This window comes from Scomber scombrus, chromosome 15 (genome assembly GCF_963691925.1).
Source record: "Scomber scombrus chromosome 15, fScoSco1.1, whole genome shotgun sequence".
NCBI classification, from domain to species: domain Eukaryota; kingdom Metazoa; phylum Chordata; class Actinopteri; order Scombriformes; family Scombridae; genus Scomber; species Scomber scombrus.
Window position 1 is genome coordinate 4,491,954 of NC_084984.1, and position 19,877 is coordinate 4,511,830.

General features: G+C 38.6%; 2 protein-coding genes across 3 annotated transcripts; both read left to right on the forward strand.

Moving 5' to 3' along the window:
* Positions 1 to 3,036: 3,036 nt before the first annotated feature.
* On the forward strand, positions 3,037 to 15,778 carry LOC133995134 (calsenilin-like). 2 transcript variants are annotated; one of them, XM_062434441.1, is made up of 8 exons: positions 3,037 to 3,187; positions 11,169 to 11,293; positions 13,589 to 13,658; positions 13,890 to 13,960; positions 14,064 to 14,171; positions 14,258 to 14,362; positions 15,530 to 15,592; positions 15,686 to 15,778. In XM_062434441.1, exons 1-8 carry the CDS (start codon positions 3,043 to 3,045, stop codon positions 15,731 to 15,733), a joined length of 735 nt encoding a protein of 244 aa, XP_062290425.1. In that variant the 5' UTR covers positions 3,037 to 3,042; the 3' UTR covers positions 15,734 to 15,778. The 2 variants fall into 2 exon arrangements, with proteins under 2 accessions (XP_062290425.1, XP_062290424.1); XM_062434440.1 differs by lacking the exon at positions 3,037 to 3,187 and adding an exon at positions 8,881 to 9,040.
* A 2,531-nt stretch (positions 15,779 to 18,309) lies between these two features.
* Positions 18,310 to 19,496, forward strand: sprn2 (shadow of prion protein 2). Its single transcript, XM_062435240.1, has 2 exons — positions 18,310 to 18,360; positions 18,944 to 19,496. Exon 2 carries the CDS (start codon positions 18,962 to 18,964, stop codon positions 19,430 to 19,432), a length of 471 nt encoding a protein of 156 aa, XP_062291224.1. The 5' UTR covers positions 18,310 to 18,360; positions 18,944 to 18,961; the 3' UTR covers positions 19,433 to 19,496.
* Positions 19,497 to 19,877: the final 381 nt, after the last annotated feature.

Here is a 19,877-nt window from a genome sequence, read left to right on the forward strand (position 1 = left end):
TAATACATTTAGTTTAAAAAAAAAAAGAATTATCATAACAACTTAACATCTATGATATCTGGAGTTATGGAAATTTATGGGACATAAAAGTGAGATCACAAGCCAGAGAAGGTTGCCAAACTCTGCTTTAGACACTCCAGAGGATGTATTCTTACATATAAGGCTGCTTTGCTCACATCGCATATTTATTCACACATATTTTTGTTAAGCATGAATGTGTGATGAATATATGTATGTTTATGTGCAGGTGAGTTGTATGTATGTATGTATCCAGTTGTTTATGTCTCTTTATGACGGTCCATCAGTCTTAGTTTCTACTCGTAGTTATCGCACACCTCACAGTGGCAGCCAACTCTAATCTTTTATTGATGTCGTTTTAAGGAGTGTGAATTATTGAGCGACATTCTCGACGCTCTGTATGCTTTGGCATCCTTTCATATTCAAATAGGAGGCTGAAGAGGCAGAGGAGCTCCCCAGATACTACTTCTATTTTCTCTGCAAAACCTTTACGTTACATCTTCAACAACCTCTGAAAGAAAGCTGTTTTATGTGTACAGCCTGTTATCATGAGCAAGTACTTTTCAGGGACAAAAAAAAACACATAAAAGAGCATAAATAAGATCTCACTGGCTTCAAAGAATATGACAAAAAAGGAAGAAAGTAGCTTCAGATAGTACAAATCTAAGAGAGTTTCCCCCAAAAAAGAAAGGTTTTAATAAGGTACTGCTGGACAGCACAGTACATTGTACAATAACACTGACAGTGACTATGAGTCAACACATATGGGAGTGGAAAACACAGTCCAATGAAGCGATGACGCCTAAGAAAACAAAATGGAAATTTGATGATGATGATGATTCATGAAGTATTTCGACTATTTTACAGTTGATGGGTTGTGCTGTTAAATGCACTCACCCCAAAAATGTAAAGCTTTATAATCAGTGAACTATTAATCTGATTGTAGGTACACTGAATATGCATCCAGTGCGAGATGACAAGATGTTATGTGATCATGAAAATAACCGAATACGAGAGCTTCCATGTCCCTATTCTCAGAAGTGCTTCTGTTATACGAATATTAGATTATTTAAGACTTCTTTAAGATGCTTTCATGTTTGTAATAAATAAAAACTGATTGGATTCCCTCCTAACTGCAATGTTGTCATTGTCATTGTCATTGTCTAAATATTCATTACTGAGGTATTGATCTGTTCATCCCAACTCACTGAGTGTAACTCCTACTGAAGACTCTTTCTGGTATTCACGATGTGAAACTGTAAAAGTAGTACCAAACGACATCAGACCACCTTATAACATGTGGTATATATCATTATGATTTATGGTGCCTAAAAGGTAGTTATGGCAAGTCATACCAAGGAATATGTGCTTAATTTGGGTTTTACGAGCCACTTTGCTGTGTAATATGTTCAGGAACCTCTGCTCTATATAACCAGTCCAAAGTGGATGTTACATCCAGTTGGTAGCTGGTTGGCTGAAGTGTGCTTGAGATACCCATGTGAAGATGAGGCAAGACAATTTTATTTTCATATAATTTCTGTATTGAGGTCTGTTTCCTCATCTGTTTGTGTCTCCCATTTCCTACGGGAACGTAACCATGGCTCTAAGCCCAACCTGTCACCTCTGTCATTAAACTATCATTAAACCTACATCAACTGTTTGTTTGTTTGTTTGTTTGCCACTTTGGGGGAAGCCAAAACAAACCGTAAATTCCATACACTACCTTTTATATTCACATAGCTAACATGTTGGCAAAAAGTTACCTACACATCCAGGAGATGCGGATCAATATCAGCCTTCATTTGGAGTCGTGTTTGTGTCCACCTATCCAATACTCACTCTCCTTTTAAACCTATTTTTGGTCTCTAACAACACCTGAGGGAGTTGTCTGGCTTATTAGCTGCTAAATGTTCCATCTTTCTTCATCAGTTAGGTGCTGACTTTGTTTGTCTGCTTTTGGTTGCTGGCAAGTTGTCTCCAAAAACAATGCTTATGAGAAAGTGAAAGTGAAAGAGTGAGTCCAAAGATATACTTATGTTTAACTGTGCGTTCGCATGCGCATGATGGCTGCCTCACATTTGGAGTGCTGGTTGTGCACGTCCTCAGAAAGATGCAGTATGTACACGTCTTCCACCATGGTCTCATGTTCTTAGACTGAGTCTGTAATTACCTGCATCTGTACGGTCTGCCATTGCCAGAACACAATGACAATTATGTTTTTAAGAGTAGCTGGCATGAGATCAGTACACATTTAGAGGTTGATGTGGAAACCAGCAAAAATAAATAAGTCCGAGACGATTATATCCTCACACAGCAGAAAATGTTGGAAAAACAGAGTGAGGACAGACCCTCAAGTGCAAATGCTACAGTAACACACAAAAAACATAAGCAAGCATGTGAACCATTCTGCTCATTAACAGCCGTTTGTCTATGCAAACACATGGTTAAAAAGCAGGTATATCTCCGGCTTTAAGCTGTGGAAGATAAAACCAAAACAATCAGCTGAAAAACACTAAAAATCTCCATAGAGCTGAAGGGAACTGTAGATGATCATCTGTGAGTTTGAAACAAAATACTCAACATAAAAGCAGAGAACTAGTATTTGTGATAAAACAATAAAAACAAGGATGAATAAAATAAGATACATTTTATTCAAACCAATGGGATAAGACAAAAAAACCCAACTTTTATATTTAGTCCATTGTTAGTATGGACATTTTAATTATACTATTCAAATCACATATGTCAATACAAATGGCTATAATTGCTTCAAATCAAGTATTAAAGGATGAATTTGGCTTATAAGATACACACAACACAAAGCTTGGTGTCACAAATAGAACAAAGTAGGGAGGCGACCTTTGGCCTGGAAGTGACTGAACTTGGGTCAGGTATTACTCCCTGCCTGAGGTGTGGTCAGTAGGGTGCTCTGGTAGGAACGTTTAAGAGTGTAGAAGCATCATAGCATATAAAATGTATTCTGTCTTTCCTCAGGGTAATGACAAGGCGGCAGATGGAGGCCTGATGCCTGATGCCAACGGGAAAGATCCGAACCCAGGTGGACAGACAGACGGCTCCAAGTGGCAGAAACCACGGATCACACGTAAATCTCTGATGAAGTGCTGTCTCGTCAAGTGGATCATAGCCAGCACCACCCAACAAGGGCCAGGTAGAGCCACATACAGAGACCCACAAGTGGGCTTACACCCCAGAAAATACAGTATAAATATCTGCATGATTGTGTGTGACAGCGGAGGGAAGTGGGACACGAAGCAGAGCACAGGAGCGAGAGACAGTACAGTATGAGATACATGAATTTTAAAGCGTCTGTGCCATCTACCGTATAAATCTGCATTTAAAATTCTATGTTCACGCTCTTCTTTCTGTCCTTTCACCATTAACAGTGCAGACCTCTCTCTTCCCCTAATGCCACTTCATTTCAGCAGCCAATCAGTTAGTGAATGGACCAATGCCACTTTCCACTCTTACCTCTTACTCTGCTTCATAGACTTAAGTTTGATCCACTATAAATGAATGCCTGCTCTCCCTTTTTCTTTCTCCCTCATATATACACCCAGATTTGTTTTTATGTAATGATTCCCACTGAAGATCTAGTTTTCAATCTTAACAATTTGATCAACACAATTCAAAATGTAACTATCAATTAGAAAATATATACATCTGGATTACCTTTCACCATGTTTATGCATCATAAAAGGAGATGGGGCACATTCTTTAGATGAAGAGCGCAGTTCCTTCCACGGACATGACCCCGTTTTTCTTGCTTTATCTAAATTATTGACATCGCCCTTCTGTGCAGGCAGACAGTGCAGACAGACGTTCATTTCTGCAATCTGTCAACATGATATCATATACTTGAATTTATGTGCAAACAGTGTCATGTAATTGTTAGAATATTTTATTCAAATGGCATTTTAATCAGTCTTGGTGAGGAATACAGTGAAAAGCAGACGATATCTCGCCTCTGTGGATTCCAGAAATGACCTGCTGTTGTCATCCAGACCATAGACTGTATATAAAATGGACGTAACATCCTTGACGTCACCCATTGGTTTGTTGACTGCTGCTCGGAAGCGAATAGTTTCGGATCTGAGCAGCGCCATCTTCAAAATTTCCGGTGCATGCCGGGTAAAAAAAACCCACGGGTCTACTTATATGGGCATCAAGAGGAGCATGAGGCGCCCTCCTGAACCTGTGAACCAATCAACCTGTCAATCACGACGTAGCCACGCCCTAATGCATACCCTGCTTTATCGTCAAATATAAAATCAGGGAGGCCACTATTTCACAAATGAACATCATACTGCATTGAAGAAGGCTTTAAACTAGCGATTGAGACCATAAACACATTTTGAAAACGTTTACTGAGGTTAGAAATCAAGTGAGAAGTTGGTGAATTCTCCATTGACTTGTATAGAGACGGAAGTCCTTTTCACACCAAAACAGTCGCCCCCTGGTGGCCTTTTGATAGAATGCAGTTTTAAAGTTACTTCCGCGTTGGCATCATTTCAGAGGACTGGAACTCCCCGCCTGATCCAGACTCATTTAATGCTGACTTCTCTTTCTGCCAAGAGACAGATGGCCCTGCACCTTGGAAAGAACATGGTTGAAAACAGCAACAGAAAAAAATGCTTTGATGGATGACACATTATCACCAAGTAAATACAGTTAAAATACAACCATATATCCCATCCCTTATTTGGACATTATCAAGGAAATGGTCTTGATCTTTAATTATGAAGCCTTTAAGTATATCTGCTGCAGGACTCCATTGGACATAAAGTACTGAATCACTAGAATCATTAGCTCAAATACAAAATAATTTCTCACTTCTAATATTTTTACCCACTAGGACTGTTAGTCAGGTTTAAGCATGTCTCCTCCACTTTATAACAATTTGATCACCATCTACTGGTCTGTAGACATTATAGCACTTGAATGTCTCCTGCACCACCATCTCTCTTCGTTAGATGGTGGTCTGCACTCATTTTTATACATGTGTGTCATCTCATGCACTGAAAATGATGATAAGGTTTCTCAAAAACAATACTCCTATCATTTCAACAACAAGAAGCATGTGTAAGTGTTATTTAATGAAGAAAATAATGTTGGTCTGACAGGGCAGAGTAGCAAGTAGGATTTCTGGGGTGGGAGGGGGAGGGGCCCCCAAGCTGGCGGTCCCGGTCCTTGCTCTGGGTGAGCATTCCTATGGAAGCCCAGTGTTCATGTTTAATGATGTTTTGTTGTATTAGGCCCTGCAGTATGAATATCAGGCTGTGCCATAAAAACCTACTGGCCCCATGACAGGTGATGCCATTCTCTAACCATGACCTAACGTACCTTTAAACTGCTTTTAAATCCTACTCTCACCCATTCAAAGAGCAGATACTCAGCAGCTTGACCACCCTTATATCTACTTAAGCTAAGCTGCAGTGGTTAGACCAATTCTTCTGAATATAATGGCTCACTCAGTTGACCAACCACCATCACTGTATATGGTGAAATGATAGTTTGTGACCAGTGGAGAGCGCTCACTTATTAACAAGCACACTGGTGCACTGTTGCAGTCTGACATTGAGTGGCTCACACATCACACTCATTTAGAAGATCTCAAATCTGTCTTTTACAATTGAAGTCGTCACTCTAAAATGTGGTTATTTTAATGTCCACTTAGCCGATAACCTATGAACTGTGAGAGACTGTTTTTTGTGTGACTGCCTAAAATGTTGTGCTCTGGGCTGCAAGTTATTACCTAATTTGGTGTCAGTAAAAGAAAGAAGGGTATTTATTTCTCTGTGTCTGCAGCTGCAACAAAGATCAGTCAGTAAAGCAAAAAAGTCAAATGTACAATAAATCCTCATTGTGGCAGCTTTTCAGTCTCCTGCACATTGTTTCCTCTTGTTACTAATAGAGGAAGGTAACTGTCATGTATTAATGCAGAGACATGTTTGTGCTTTCTGTCGAATCATATCAGCTCTTAAGGAGAGATGAGGCCTCGTTTGACTACTGTACAATAGTTGAAAACAGTATAGGTGCTCTTTAAATGGCTGTAAGCCTCTTTCAGCTTACAGTTTCTTAGACAGTTAGTTTTAGCTGTGGCTATTAAGAAACAGTGTTTGACATTATAATTAAAAGAAACCTGGACAAAAATTGTACTAAAGGGCAAATGATCTCATTCTGTGTGTTTATGAGGCCTCTGGAAAAATAATGTCTTGCCAAAAAATGAAATGCTTGCAAATGAAAGAGGACTAAGAGCACACTAAGAAAAAGCTAAGAGAAAGCAAAGTTAAGGGTGTTTAATTGTATGTCGAGAAGTTGTGTCATCATTTTTGACTGATGGGCTCAGGCTCTTGCTCTGTAATGCTCTCACTGCAGTCATTAGAGCCCGACCGTGAGACTGATGGCTGCACTGTCTGCATCTCTGCATGCTTGTCTGTATTTAATAGAAGAACAAGGATATACCAGCACTTAAGATGCATTAAATACTATAATGTTGCATTATTTTCATGGCAGATGAGTTCCCACATGAGCTCATACATCTCGCATGTTCTCTGGCAAAGTGCTAACAACCCACACTTCAGCAAAAGTACAAAAACATCTTTGTATGCAATAGATTGAAAGTATTTTCAGACTTGCATTAGCTGGACAGCCCATCATCTATGATCTCACTGTTAACACTGATTCATAAAGGGCACAGTTAATCATTTTTGGAAGGTTATTTCAGTTGTTCCTAAGAAAGACGAGACTGCTGAAGTGATAACTGAGATAACATCACTCCAAAAACTCAACAGGATCTTAAAGGATAGGTTCACACTTTTTTTAAGTCTGTCTTAAAGCAACAGTCATGTGACCAAATGAACACTGATACATTTTCTTGCTGTAATCATTCCTCCTTTTCATATTGGCCAGTAAGAGATCCCTTCATAAGGCACTTTCTATGCAAGTAATGGGGGATAAAAAATCCACAGCCCTCCCTCCTATTTTAAAGTATTTTTAAGCTAAAATAAAGGTCCAGCTGTCTTAATTATTTAAATCAAGTCAATATCTTTCTAAGTTACTGTATTTTTAGTGCCAATCTGCCTCTTTTGTTACAATCCGTCCAGTGCTGTTGAACAGAAAAACACACAAACAGGGACATTTTTATTAAAAAGACTGTAGCTATGGAAGATATCCACATCATGTGACTACATCAGATGACTGAAGCTTCATATTTTGTTCAGATAAACTTGTAAATACATTTTACTCAAAATGATGGATTTTCCCCCCCATCAGTTACACTGTAAGCACATTTGGAGTTGGATCCTCAGTCTAACCTGTTCATTTGGACACTTGCCTGTTGTGTTAAGACAGACTTAAAACATTTTGAACCTGTCCTTTAATACAATGGCCTCAGTTTACCATTTTACACCAAATCCTAACAACAAGCCTTCATCAGAGCACCACCGCAAGTGTATCCTTTTTCTATTATAGAGGAAAAGCAGTCATCCTCAGTTGTGTAGAGAAGGTACTAACATCTGTACTTCAGTAAACCACAAATTAAAAAAACACATGGTTATTGGAGACATCAAATCCCATTCTGTACCACAACATCTTAAAGAAGAAATTCTGTGTAGTTCAAATGAACAGTAGACATATAGAGGTAACACTCTTCTTGTGGTAGTAGTTCATTAGTTATTTCAGTAGCCGTTGCACTGTTGGACATTAATGATTAACTTGTATAAACCCTCCCCGGCCATCAAAATGCACTCCTGGCCTGCTTTCTCTCCCTGTTCTAAGACCAATATTTAACCTCTCAACAATTGATTTGCTCTCCACCCCCCTTTCCTGCTTATCCATTATGATGTGCAGAGTCATCAGCTATGAACTATATGCTCATATTCTTCTTCACTGTTATTGTGTTCCAGCACAGCATACATGCAAAGACTCACTCACCCAGACCTGTGAAAATGCATTTTCCACATGTGGTCACAGAACAATGACTATGCATGTTATGTGGAGTATTTAGCAGAAAAATGTACCTCTAAAGTGTGCTGCACACCTTTGCAGCACAGAGGTTTCTACTTCAACTTTACTATTCTTAATTACAATATCATAAACAGAGCTGTTTTTACAGTCACAACAGTCACATTGTACACCAGCTCTGAGTGAAGCTGTCTGATTTATTGACCATGTGTTGCCAAACGGCACAATAGACACAAGCAGCGCCACACAGGGCAGGGCAGGCTCCTTCACTCTAAGTGCTGTTCCCAACCATCAATGGATGTGGATCAATGCTTGGTTTTACAGCTTTGCATCCTTGAAATGACTGAGCAAATAAAGAAAGCTTAGACTGTCAATCAGAGACTATTAGTAAAGAAATTCCTTCAGTAACACACACACACACACACACACACACTCTATCTCTCTCCACTGTACCTCACCGACCTCAAACACACACACACACACACAGAGTGAGAGGAGATGGAGAAAATGGGGGTGGAGCCGCCCATGGGTTGATGGAGTTGTGGGAGAGATGAACTAAAATGAACTGGTCAGGACGTGAAATGCAGCAATGGATGGTTTGCGAATGGAGATAGCATCATGATTGCATCATTTGGGGATATAAAGACTAATTTCTATACAAGAGCACATGATGGACTTTTTCTTAAAGGAGGACGCTCTGCAGTCAGTCTGCTAAGAGTTTTTTTCTAACCAGTCAGTGGTTTAAGTCAGGGTTTCATTTAAGTGAATATAACTGCTGATGCCTGTAGAACAAACTGGATGAAGGCCAGACATGATTGGCTGCAAATTGCTTGGTAAAATTCATCAGTTTAGCTGCACATCAGAGAAGCATTCGTTTAAGTTACATTTTTTTTGAAAAAGGCTTTTTGCAGAGGTGATATCTAATGCATGACAACAATGGGATTGGATGGCATGGAAGCTATTGCCATTGCTGTTGTCATTGGACTCTTTATTGTTGTGCTTAAACAGTTTGGGATTTGGGAGCCTTTGTCACTGGAAGGTAAGACCTAAAGAGATGTTTGAAGAAAATAAACTATGTCGTTGGTTATAAGTTAAAACTCTTGTCTTTTGTGTTCTCTGTAGCATTGGGATATTAAATCCTTAATAAAATAAACTTATTAGTATTAGATTTTTGTTCAATGTGATAAAATTATGAGTAATTGCATTATTTTAACTCTCTCACATCCTCTCAAGTTTATCTTAAAACAATACTCACATACTCACATTTTAGCAGTATCTACATTGAAATTGTTTTTTCTCACTGTAGTTGCCCCTTCCTCTTCATACTGGCTGTGAGGAGATCACTTCCAAAAACAACTTCAGTGTAAGTGATGGATGATAAAAATCCACAGTTCAGCCACATTTTGACCGAAGGCTTCAGCGGTCCGAATTAGACAATCAAGACAAATCAATCTCCCAAAGTTCGAGTCTTATTAGTACAAACATGTCCTCTTACTGGGACTTTGTTTTAATGTACATATGTGAGTTTTGTTGTAAGATACTTGGAACACATGTGAACATATCTTATAATAGTGTGTAGTTACAGTACAGTGTTGGTGAATTGGTAAATAGTTTTCAAGCTAATTTTAACCGTGAACTGTGAATTTCTTCTTTCTTTCTCTCACCTCTTCACTCCTTCACTTCCTTTTTTTTCTTGTAAAGATGGTGAGTAGCTCCAGTGGTATTTCCCCCTCCCCAGCTTTCTCTGCAATCTTCTTCCCCCTAATTTTTAATTGAACTGAATTTGCCAGTTTAGTATCATTGCCTGACATAATAAACCTTTTTTTTTCATGGTGGACATTTAGGTCAAGAACAGGTGTAACTAACAAGATTAATTATGGCTGCATAATTGATCATTAGTGACACCTGTCCTTTTATGGCAAGTCAAATGCTGTGTTTGAAATCATTGCAATGCATTTGAATGTGGCACTACACCAGTCAGCAACTGCAGAAAAATATAATTATTCATAGTCACTAAAAAGTAAACTGGCATCTCTGTTTTATAGGGAATTGTGAGTAAGTGATATCAGAGGAAGTGACATCAGAGGAAGTGAAAGTGTCCACAGTGAAAAGATGTTTTGTTGTTAACCTTCGTGTCGTCCTCCTGGGTCAAATTGACCCCGTCTGTTTTGACTGTACCTTCTTTCCTCCCTTCCTTCCTTCCGTCTGTCCTTCCTTCGTCCCTCCTTCTCTCTTTCTTTCCTTCCTCCCTTTCTTCCTCCTTTCCTTCCATCCTTCCTTCTTTCCTCCCTCCCTCCGTCTCTCTTTCTTTCTTTCCTCCCTCCTAACTTCCTTCCTTCCTTCTTTCCTCCGTCCTTCCTTCCTCCCTCCTTTCCTTCCTTCCTTCCTTCCTCCCTCCTTTCCTCCCTTCCATCCTTCCTTCATCCTTTCCATCCTTCCTTCCTTCCTTCCTTCCTTCTTTCCTCCCTTCCATCCTTCCTTCATCCTTTCCATCCTTCCTTCATCCTTTCCATCCTTCCTTCCATCCTTTCCATCCTTCCTTCCATCCTTCCATCCATCTTTCCTTCCTTCCTTCCTTCCTTCCTTCCTTCCTTCCTTCCTTCCTTCCTTCCTTCCTTCCTTCCATCTTTCCTTCCTTCCTTCCTTCCTTCCTTCCTTGATTCGAGGACAACAGGAGGGTTAAACTGCTCTCACTCACTAGTTATCCCACACTGTATCTGCTTATTTCCTCTAACAACCCTAATTTCTTTGCATCACTATGTCTCAAAGCTACGTGTTCTGCTGACTCATCATTTTACCAACCTTCTGCGAATTAATTGCTGCTGTTTTATCTTCTTTTATTACTTTTTATCTAATTCTGTACATTCTTCTCACCCTCTTTTACCTTCTACCCATTTCCTTGTCTCACCTTTCCTTCTGAAACCTCTCCTTTTTGTTTTCAATTTTACATTTTGTTTTGGGGTTTTTTTAAAGATGGTGAGCATTTTGAGTTATATCCAGTATCTTTTTTTTGCCTACCATCTATTTGATTTTCTAGATTTTTCAACTCCTTCCATACCCTTCCTTCCTTTCTTTTTTCTTTCTTTCTTGTCTATTTCCTCCTGGTTTTCTTCCTTCCCTCTGTTTCCCATCTCCCCCATTTTCTGTATCTTTCCTTCCTCTGGCAGACAGCTGTGACAATGACCTGGAATTATCCATGGTGCGCCACCAACCTGAGGGCCTCGATCAGCTCCAAGCCCAAACCCAGTTCACCAGGAAGGAGCTTCAGTCGCTTTACAGAGGTTTCAAAAATGTAAGAGAACCATCAGCACTGTCAGGGGTAAAGATTATTACACAGATTGTAATGGTGACTTAGGGGATGCAGTTCAGAATGAGCAATTGTTAAAGAATAGAGTTTCAGGTTCAATTTAGAGGTTCTTCAACTAAATATACACAACATGACAAAAATATATATGGGTACATGTGGAAAAACCTCTCAGTCCAAAACCTACATAAACATGCTGCTATAATAGCCTCGGCTCTTCTGGAAAGGTCTTCCACATCATTTTGGAACCTGGCTAAATAAATTTCAGTCGATGTTCCAGTTCATCCGGTGTAGGTCATCATTTTCTTCTTTCTTTAATTAGTGCAAGATAAAGTAATAAAGATAGAATAGACAGGCGGAGACAGAAGATAGTAAAATATAAAATGAGTATAGCAGATAGAAATGATGTGGATAATGTGACAGATATCAACAACATGTTTTATTTTACTCAAGGGTATATGTTTGTAGAAAGACAGTGAGAAGACGCTGATGTATATAATCTGAGTGGGCACAGATATGAGGTAAAAACATTTCTTTATGGACCTCGTTTTGTCCCTCCAAAACCAAACTGTTGCCACAGAGTTGGAGACAAACTGTGCCTCCCAACATTTTGGGCTTCCCTTGAAACTAAATGTAGTCATAGTATATATATATATATAGGTTCTACTGAAAATGATTTAGTAATTCACACAGGAAGAAAGCAAAGATTAGATGAGAAGATATTTTTTTTTTTGTTGTTTTTTTCATCCTGTTAACCCTCTTGTGACCTCTCAGGTTTTTGTGCTGTGTAAACCCAGGTTGGGAACTACCCCAGATAGCAAAAATTGCCGTGGCCCAGATCCAACCCACCCCTTGACACTTTCAGCACTTTCATCCAGCCCACATACCACATGAAATGATGGCATTTGGGCAGTTCACTCCTGTTTCCCAGATCTAGACCACAAGCAAGCCATAGCAATGCTGTACTCTATGTCAACCAAGAAAAAACAGATAAACCAGAACTGGCCAAAATCCTGAATACACATACCCGAGAGCACTGCATCTTTACCAAAAAAGGCCCACATTTGATCTGGGATATTTGGGCCATATTTGCTTTGTTACATGTGGCTATTTCAGGCACATTTTGTGCAGGGCAAGAAGAAGGCCAGCAGTGCAACTTCATAGCCTGAAGTGGCCACATGCCTTTGGTCATATAATGTATATTAGCCATATGATTGCCTTTGTTGTTTAATATTTTGTGTCCGACCAACACCAGGATGCACGTGCATGAGCCTGACACATATTTTGCCCGACTGCTGAGGGCGGTAATGCATATCGAATTAATGGCTGTAACGTGCCATTAAAGGTAGCAAACTGCTCTTAAAGAACCACTAGCTAATGTAAATAAAGCTGGCTTTGCAATTGTTTTATGGGGTTTGTGAAAAGATAATGAGTTGTGGTGAGAGAAGCAAAATGTAAGCAAAAATGTTTGGAATGAAATTTCCACAAAGTACCTTTAAGTAATCAAACGGACATGTTTCAGAGCATTTTGACATGTCTTAGCAGGACAAGCACAGGTGTTTTCAGTTAGTATCCAAAACTTTACCATACAAAAAACAACAGTTTGGGAAAATAGCGTACATCAGCCACTTACTCAAAAATCAAGTGTTTTTAGTCATGCATTCTGCCTTTTTTTGAGTGTACTTAATTTTGTTTCATGTCCAGCATGACCTGCAAGACAACACCTGCTTTGAATGAGTATGTAAAATAGAACTCGATCACCACACCCATCAAACATAGAGCCTGGAGGATGAAATTAGTGCCTGTGATTCCATTTTGGGAAGTTTTCAAAATGTCTGGCTCGCTTTCCTCCCTAGTGTTGTTGTAGTACTGTTCTTTGCATCACATGTATGGATTTAAGCATGTACACCATTAGCCTATTTGTTACTGATAGTGACTACACTGAAGGAGTTGTATTCAGAGGAATAATAAAAAGCACAGAAGGCCTCAGTCACGATTACCCCATGCAGTTAAAGCAGCTTTTTGATATCATGCTCTTGTTGCCCTCTAGTGGTCATAGTCCTGCACAACATGATATTAACATGCTACTGCAAAAAGTGTACCAGTGTATCTTTGGACACATTTTGCATACATTTTGATACAGTTTTCAAAATCTAAAATGACTAATTATACGTTTTGACAACAGCTGTGGTAATTAATTGCCTACTGTAAGTATACTCTAGTATACTCTAGTATACTCTACATACCGAAATTCCAGTAAATGTTTGTTTGTTCTTTTAATAGGAATGTCCCAGTGGGACAGTGGATGAGGAAACGTTCAAGATCATTTACTCACAGTTCTTCCCTCAAGGAGGTACAGTATGTAACACATAACACAAACTCTGATGTGTCTGAATAATCAGTATTAAGTTGACTAACCCATCTCCTTAGTACTCATCAAAACTAATAGCTTGTGTGGACTGAAAAACATGATCAAATATCAGTCATGACTCTCAGTGTAAAATAAATAATCTAGTTTTATAAGTGTGTTGCAATTAATCAAAGTCAATTAATTACCAATCCTGCACATCGTGTCTGTTCTCAGATGCAACCATGTATGCACATTTCCTGTTCAATGCATTTGACATGGACAGAAGTGGCTCCATCCGTTTTGAAGTGAGTTATTCAGGGTCTGAAATCCTGTGGTCAGTTTTAGTTTTAAGGACAATGATTGTCATTTAAGGAAAGCTAATGATTTAACTTTTGCTCGCTTTTACAGGACTTTGTGTTAGGATTGTCTGTGTTGCTTAGAGGCTCGGTTCCAGAGAAACTCCGATGGGCGTTCAATCTATATGACATCAACAAGGACGGCTACATTACTAAAGAGGTGCGGTCAACAAACAACACTGAAACTAAATCTATTGCAGTTTCATGATTTCTGCAGGTAAAGTACATCTTACTGGTTTCCTGCAGGAAATGTTGGCAATAATGACGTCCATTTATGACATGATGGGAAGGTGTACTTCACCGAGTGTACGGGAAGAGTCCCCCTTTGAACATGTGGAGAAATTCTTCCAGGTACGCTACCTCTGAATCAACTCAGTCTAATCCTGGTATTTTAATAAAATATTACATTTAGATATTGTTCTGGTCCAAAAACCAAAGTGTACACTGAATACATTTTACGTCAGTATACGTAAAAATGTACCCTGAGTCTTTGATGAGCTCCTCTGCAGATTCTCTGAGGAATGATGGCATCTCGTCTACCTTTGTCTACCTTCAGGGTCAGGTTTGCTAGCTAGTACGTACAGTCATGACCAAACACTGAACTTCAGCTGACAAACTGTATCGTGAAAATGTTGACAAAACACATAAACATACTCCTCATGTATCGAGGCCCAAATCCAGGAATATTCACAACGACTGAGGGAGCAAGCCATTGTCATCCTGGTTCAGGCCCTGGTTCAGGTCCTGGTTCAGGTCCTGGTTCAGGTCCTGATCTGTGTCAGTCTGACTCTCAAAGTAACGAGCGTAAATTCACAGTGACGTCACCAAAGGTCAACTTCCGTCGCCCACGTATATTTTACTTCATTTTATCAGGTTGTACAGTCAATACATTATTCTAGTTAATACTACTTGGTGCAACGGCTCAAATACTAAAATGAAGATTCCAAAATACATTTTTTACAATTTTAAGTAAAAACACTGAAATAGAAATTTCTTGTAGAATCTACATTTGTGATTTAAGTAATATTTAGTGGGCCCAAAAAAATAATTTTTTACAGTGTATGTCATTGTAGCGGGTGGACTGTAATATTTTGACACCATCTCTCTCAGGAATTTAAACTGAACAAAAACAAGTTGAATCAAATTACACAAATTTCTTGCAGCCAGTTCTCAAAATCAAATCCAACTGAAATGCACTAGCCAAGAAACGTACCTGTAAGTTGTATAACACCTGTCATTTTAACATGTGCAAATGTGTCTTAGTTTAATAGTTAAACTAGTAACAATGTTCCCAGTATTTGCAAGTCTGGTGACAGCAGTGGACAAAGGTCAAAAACTTCTCAACCGTGCATCGCATGCTCACATTCACATGTGTCCATCTGAATCTCCTGACTTTCATATCCAACAATCCTACACCTTTTTTTTTTTCAATTTTCAAAAAAACAAACAAACTTAAGACCTAAAACTTCCACTAAACCATAAAGTCTCTTTCCCTCTCTAATGTCTGACCTTTTTCAGAAAATGGATCGGAACAGAGACGGAGTGGTGACAATTGATGAATTCATAGAAACCTGCCAGAAGGTAAACCCATCATCAAAATCAACATTTTTAGCACACGTTCGGTTCATTAACCTGACCACATTTCTGCTTGCATTTGTTTTCTTTTCTCAACAGGATGAAAGTATAATGTCTTCCATGCAGCTCTTCGAGAATGTCATCTAAGTTTCCGTAGAAGGAAGTGGATCAGTAATGCCGCTTAGTGCTTCCAGTCGCAAGCTTCTCTGCCTCAAATAACTTTCATTCATTCTGAACGTTAAAAACTGGGTCATGCAACAATTATTTTTCCAGTTAAACTGGTCTATGCAGAGAAATGCACAGCACTCACAAAATCACTTGAAGAAAAAATGTTTCCTTGCATGACGGTTTAATTTTGCACATGAAGGAAATATGGAAAAATATGGGTAAAAAAAAACTTTGCCAGATGAGCATGAATGTTTCCCCAACATTTAAAAGCATGTGATGCAAACCACATTGAACACAAACATGGGGGTTTTATGGTTGACCACTTTGAAACTTGGGGCATATGTGGGATGATACTTTGTTACTGTATTATACTGTAAAGAAATAATTATGTTTCTAAGTTCTTCAGATTTTTTGTGTAAACATGATACCCAGTCATCGTCATGCCGACCTGCTAAAATAAAAATCTACCTTCACTTCCTGAATCCCTTCTACTTTACATCCTTATTTACCCACAGAGATGAATAGTAAGTCTGAAATAAAATATATCATTTGCTTCTACAGATTATGTAAATGTGCAAGTCCATTTTTATATTTTTTGTATCTTGCACAATACTCCATTACAAGTAAAAGTCCTGCATGGACAATTCTACTTAAGTAAAAGTAAATTAGTTAAGCAGCAAAATGTACTTAAATTAAAGTAAAAGTACTCATTTTGTCCCCCTGACTCATATATCATTATAAATGACATCATTATATTAATAATACTGAAGTATCAGTGAGTAAGCAGCACATTACTGTTGTAGCTGCTGGAGGTAGCATCCTAAAGACATTGGTTTCATCTTTAACAAATGTGTCCAATCTTTATCTGAAAGTAACTAAAGCTGTCACATAAATGTAGTGGAGTATTAGCAATAGTTTCCCTCTGAAATGTAGAGGAGTGGAAGTATAAAGCATCAAATGGAAATACAAGACCTCAAAACTGTACATGAGTAAATGTACTTCTCAAAATGTGTCTGTGTCTGGGAAGTCCTCTTTCAGACTATAAATAATGATGACACCATACAACATTTGAAGTTATGTTACTGTAGAGCTGCAGAAAGTTCTATGCAATTTGCTCCATTCAGCTCAGTTGCATGGAAGAACAAAACTACAGTTGTCCACAGCGATGTGCACAAGGGGATCCTCTGAACCTAAAAATTCATAGTTATGTGATTTTGCCTGTTTTTCCCACATTTTTAGGATGTGACTAGTCTCATATTTTTGAAACAATCATCTCTCTTTATTCTATTTCTGTGTTTCATACATGAAGGTCAGGATGGTTAGTGGTTACTGTGATCATTCATTTTATTTTGTGCATAAAGCATTCAGTTGCATGTTCTTCCTTTGTTCTGTGTGATGAATCACAGCACAAGCATGTCCTTCATATTGAGAAATATACTCTTCTTTCTCTGTCCCAAATGTCTCACTAACAGCTCAAAAGTAAAGAACAAAACATGGCATCAATACTTTTTTTCAAAGTAGCACTCAACACTCAAGTATGATTACCACAAACATGAAAAAGTCATCTCTTATTTAACCCTCACATACTGTTCATATTCTGACCCGACACAGAATTTCCTCACATTTAGTCTCAATTACAAAATTCTGAACCACAAATCCTTTATAAATACATCATCAGTCACAGTTTAATCTTTAATGAAGCTTTCAGAGAGCAGAACAAGTTTTTTTTTTTTTTATGAGAAAAAACTATACAAATAAAACATAATAATGGTCCAATGTTTCATAAGACAAGAGAAACTATTTCAACAAATCCTACTAAATATGAAGAATTAATAATGTTCACATTTTGGATGAATATGTGATGAATATATTTTCTTCTTTATATGTTAAGTTCATCAAATTTCAGACAAAAAGGGGGAAAAAAGTGATTTCAGATGTAAAAATGGATCAAATATGACCCTGAGCTGTATGTAAGGGTTAAAGGTTAAAATATTTTTAGTTGGCACATAAGGTCATCAAATCTGGGGTGCAAATCAACAATGTGAATTAATCCTAAATAATAATTTATCTTCTATTAAAAATATAATACCTCTTCAATCTGTTTGCCTGTACAAAGAAGACGACAGGCCAATTCATGGGAACAGTAATGTTGAGGATTTACAAAATATTGTCACCTTTTGTATGGAGTCATGTTTTGTAATGAGTTCAATTATTTAAAGCTAAAAAAAGAAGGGAGTACATAATAGTGAATAATAAGAATATAACAGGGAAAACACAGTACAAAAGTCATTACAGTATTTTGGCAACCAGTATCTACTTGCCTCTGCATTTGCTGGATAATGGGAGAAATCCAGTTGTCACAACTGTATGTGAAATGCCGCCATCAGCAGAAATCATTCAACCTGTACGATATTATTGATCTGGAACCAATGGCAAAGCATGGTTTGTTTTTCGGGGAGGGGCTCTGCTGGCTCTTTTTGAGTGAACGTTGGTATTGAATTGATAGAGAAAAACCAACATGCTGCTCTGCTGCACTGTACAGTAAATGGTTTGAGAAAGGACTGCCGCTCCAGCATCACAACCTCTCTGTGTGACCAGGCAGAAAGGTAACAAATCTCTTATATTTAACTATAATATTTGTTTATTTTATGTTATTAAATGGTTTGTGTCATATCAACAATCAAAACTTTTATCTTTTTACGTGTGTAATTGAACGAATAACCTCTTTTCAAACGCATTACAATGACGTCCATACACCTGCATATGTACGTATGTTTGATACTACATCATTAATATGTTTTGTAGCGGGCTATAGAAATGTATATTGCATATCAGAGTCAGGAAAAACAGCTCATCATCATGAAAGGGAGAGAAATGCATCACACACACATAATGACCAGCTAATCCCAGTGTTGACAGAGAATGTGGATCGTTCCAGGCCTCTGTTGTGTTTGTGCTGGAGAGCATGTGACTTTGGATGTGCATTGAGCAAAATCAAAAGCTTTAATGCCAGTTTGAATGACTGCCAACAGATTTGAAAGACCTGTCTCTGTCTGTTGAATAAGTATAGTGTACCGTGCTAAAATAAAGCCCTTTCTATTATATATCTGCTGTTATCCACTCTCGTATCTAAAGTTAACGTGTTCAGGTTATTTAGCCTCTGCCTTGATGTTGATGTGTTTTTTGCAGGGCAGAGAAACTCCAATAATGACTGGCCAGAAGAAGCTTTTGTCACTGTGGCTTTGGCTGTTGCTTATGGTAGCTCTGTGCCCAGGTGCACAGTACGCATACAGTAAACGTGGAGGTTTCTTCAAGAGTGGAAAAGACAAAAAAAGTGACAGCAAAGAAGCGCCTCCCTCTCAGAGTCGTGGCTTGTCCAAGAATGGCTTAAAATGGGCAGGAGCAGCAGCGGCGGGCATGCTGGGAGGCACGGGAACTGGATATGGGCTGGGCTTCCTTGGCAAGCCAAAATATGGATCTAAGAATCATCATGGCCACAAGACTTCCTCCTCTGAGGGAGATCAACGGGGAAACTACCAGGAAAACCAACGATATCACAACCAGTCTCGCTGGAGAGCCTTTGTTAAATCAGGTGCACCTGCTCCCATGAGTAACATCTTTCTCACTCTTGGATATGCCGTGCCTCTCCTCATCACAGCATGGATGCGGGTGATTTAATCTGACCTCTTACCACAAAGAAAACTATCAATTACAGATGCTGATGGTGGAAATGCAAACCAAATAAAAGCTACTTTAAATGAATTATCCTTCTGTCCTTTATTGACTAATATAGGATAAGTTTGATAAGTATTTTCTTTAAAATGGTAAAATGGTAAAGTCCAATTCCTCCAGTTTTACACATCAAAGCCTGTTGGCATGGACTTGGGGAGTTGTATAAAGCCTTGTGGCTCCACAGAGGCAGAGCTGTTGATTACATGTTTGAAAGGGGAAAAATCTGGCAGTTCGCTCCTCCTCATCTCTGCGTGAGGCTGCTTAAGGCTCCATCAGCCACTAGCAGAACATAAACAAGATCAAGTTTATTTTTATCTGTAAATTGGGAGTCTGGCAATGTTAAAGGAGTGCATGCTACCATGTGGTAACCCTAACCCTAACCCATATTCTT